The sequence below is a fragment of the Austrofundulus limnaeus genome, unplaced genomic scaffold (assembly GCF_001266775.1).
Source record: "Austrofundulus limnaeus strain Quisiro unplaced genomic scaffold, Austrofundulus_limnaeus-1.0 Scaffold66, whole genome shotgun sequence".
In the NCBI taxonomy this organism is placed as follows: domain Eukaryota; kingdom Metazoa; phylum Chordata; class Actinopteri; order Cyprinodontiformes; family Rivulidae; genus Austrofundulus; species Austrofundulus limnaeus.
The window spans coordinates 2,047,255-2,049,651 of NW_013952468.1; the positions used below are offsets into that span (position 1 = coordinate 2,047,255).

At 36.7% G+C, this 2,397-nt stretch overlaps 1 protein-coding gene across 1 annotated transcript in view; it reads left to right on the forward strand.

The window, feature by feature from the left end:
• Nucleotides 1-216: 216 nt before the first annotated feature.
• The window catches only part of LOC106518831 (uncharacterized), a gene marked incomplete at its 3' end in the record, with an annotated part of 12,247 nt that continues 10,066 nt past the window's right edge, over nucleotides 217-2,397 (forward strand). Inside the window, 3 exon segments of the mRNA XM_014010251.1 lie at nucleotides 217-400; nucleotides 1,332-1,619; nucleotides 1,993-2,213. Coding sequence (XP_013865705.1) covers nucleotides 365-400; nucleotides 1,332-1,619; nucleotides 1,993-2,213 — 545 coding nt within the window.

Below are 2,397 nucleotides of genomic sequence, written 5' to 3' on the forward strand. Positions count from 1 at the left end.
GTTTAAAATAAATTAAGTGTAATTTCATTACACTGCACAGGGAGCTGTGTTAACCTGGCTTTTTTTTTCCCCTCTCGTGCGTTAGTCTTCAAGACAAATGAGTCGAGTTTAGCAAAAAATAAAAATAAATAAATAAATTCGGTCGAGTTTAGCAAAAAATTAAAAATTAAAATCAGTCGAGTTTAGCCGTTCAGCTGATTTCATTTGAGGAATTAGTATTGTCGGGAAGTGCATTACTGTAACACACGGAACCATTAAGGTTATTGTTTCCAGCTGGTCGGTCCTCTATTGTGGGTGGACCGCACGTCGCTGGTGTAACACGAGGTGCTGAGAAAAAATTGTAAAGAAATTCCAGCGAATGTGAATGGAAGATGAGGAATTCAGCAAATGGCTATTGATGGTGAGAATGGYGAAGTATTTTGCAGTCAGTGGTTGTAACAAAAAATTGTGTAATTATATATTAGGTTTGGAACAACGGGTGTTATGTCAGCGCGTTAAGAGCACACCTGACGGCCGCTAATCAGCTTTAAGAGAGAGGGGTCGCATACATGTCAACCCCTTCAGTGCGTCTACCTTTATAATGACCTTAAAAAGTATGAAATTTTAACCAAAAACCCGTAGTGCTGTCACGCACGGTGTGTGTGTGTGCGTGTGCGCGCGCGCGCGCAGCCGGTGTTTTTGCTGCAGAGCCAAAGCACAAAGTGAGAGGGGAACGGACAGTTTCTGTAGAAATCGTGCTCAGCACTTGTGGTGCTTTATCATTTTTATTTGAGTGCATGTAACTTATTATAAATCTAAACAAATCCATCCAGATATTCAAATAAACCAAGTACTGAGTTTAGAAATAAGAAAATCTTGATACAAAATATTAAAAGCTGTGTTAATGTTGTGAGCCATCAGAGTCATAAAAAATTGTGGCATTTTGTTGTCTTTTACAATGGTTGGTGATGCCAAACTGGTTGGCCTGACTTAAAGAATTCACATGAGGCAAACCCCGACCAATTAGCTTGTATCTGGTTATATTAAAGAGCTTTAATTTTCCCTGTAAAAGTGATGGACAATTAAATCCAATTGATTACAGTGAAATAGCTGTCTTGAACCGAAACCACTCAACCTCATCGACATCAATATTCTAAAAAACATGGTGGATTGAAATACGTAATGTGTCATTTATTGTGACATCAACTTTGCATAAGTCTTAACAGTCATGTATTTTGTTGCTGGTACCTCCTTAGTATGACTAAAGTTTGTACTTTCACCTGTTGTTCTATACTTTATGTTCGAGGCGCCAAGTCATGTTATCCTGAAACTTTTTTTTATTTGTTTTTCAGAAAAAAATGGAAGSCCCAAAAGTGAAAGTTCTTGCTACAATATTCCTTGATGGGAAGGATGTCTGCAAGAAAGTCGTGAAAATCCAAAATGCTACAGAATTAGTAGATGCAAGCCGATCACAAGTACCTCCTGAAGCAGAGGTGAGTCGAGTTTTGCACTACAATACAGAGTTCAATGATTTTATTGACTTTGAAATGGACACAAACATCAAAGATTTAGACAAATTCCAAATACTCTTCAAGTTGGGTTGTCAGCAAGCCGGCGCACAAGCTGAAAGCACATGTTTGGTAAAACAGTGGAATAAGTGTCTCTTAACTTTTTTTAATCCATGACTTATTTAATTCCAAAAAACATCTAAAAGTTAACCTTACAATGTAAACAAGTTTTATTTTAATCAGTCTCTGATTAAGTTATAAGTATTAGATAAAGATAATTTTGTATTTAATTTCTGAATTGTCTTGTGTACATTTTTTTAAAATATAGGTTTATCTTAAAATATTGTATACAAATGACAGCAGGCTTAAATAAGAAAAGTCAGTAGGTATTACATAATGTCATCACAGGTGAAGTCAGTGTAGACTTTTATATTAATATTTTTGATATAGAAAAATTATAAATTGAAAGCTCACACGTTCTTGGATTTGTTTATGCATTCTGCAGCCTGCTGCCTTGCCAGACCCTGGGCTGTGCCTGTCCAGTTCTCTACAAGACATTTCAGACGACAGGCTTACGGAGAGTGGAGTAACGGCACTAGAGGACCTCATTCAAAAAAAGGCTCCAGCCATTCTTTCAGAATACAACAAATCTGGCTCTATATCCTCAAAAAACAGAATGCTTCTTGCTAGAGTGGCGGTCACCGACCTTGTGGAGAGTCGAGGATTGTAAGTTATATCAAGTTAAACTAATAATTCTATCTAATTGACTCTGTTCCAAATGTCCCCTGTTTTTGGTCAGATGTTTAAGCTGGTATAAAGGACTAATGTTTGTGTAACTATTTCACAAGTCAGAAAAAAAATGTTTTTATTTGCAGTTACCCATCTACTGATGACAAGTTGTGTCTTGCCA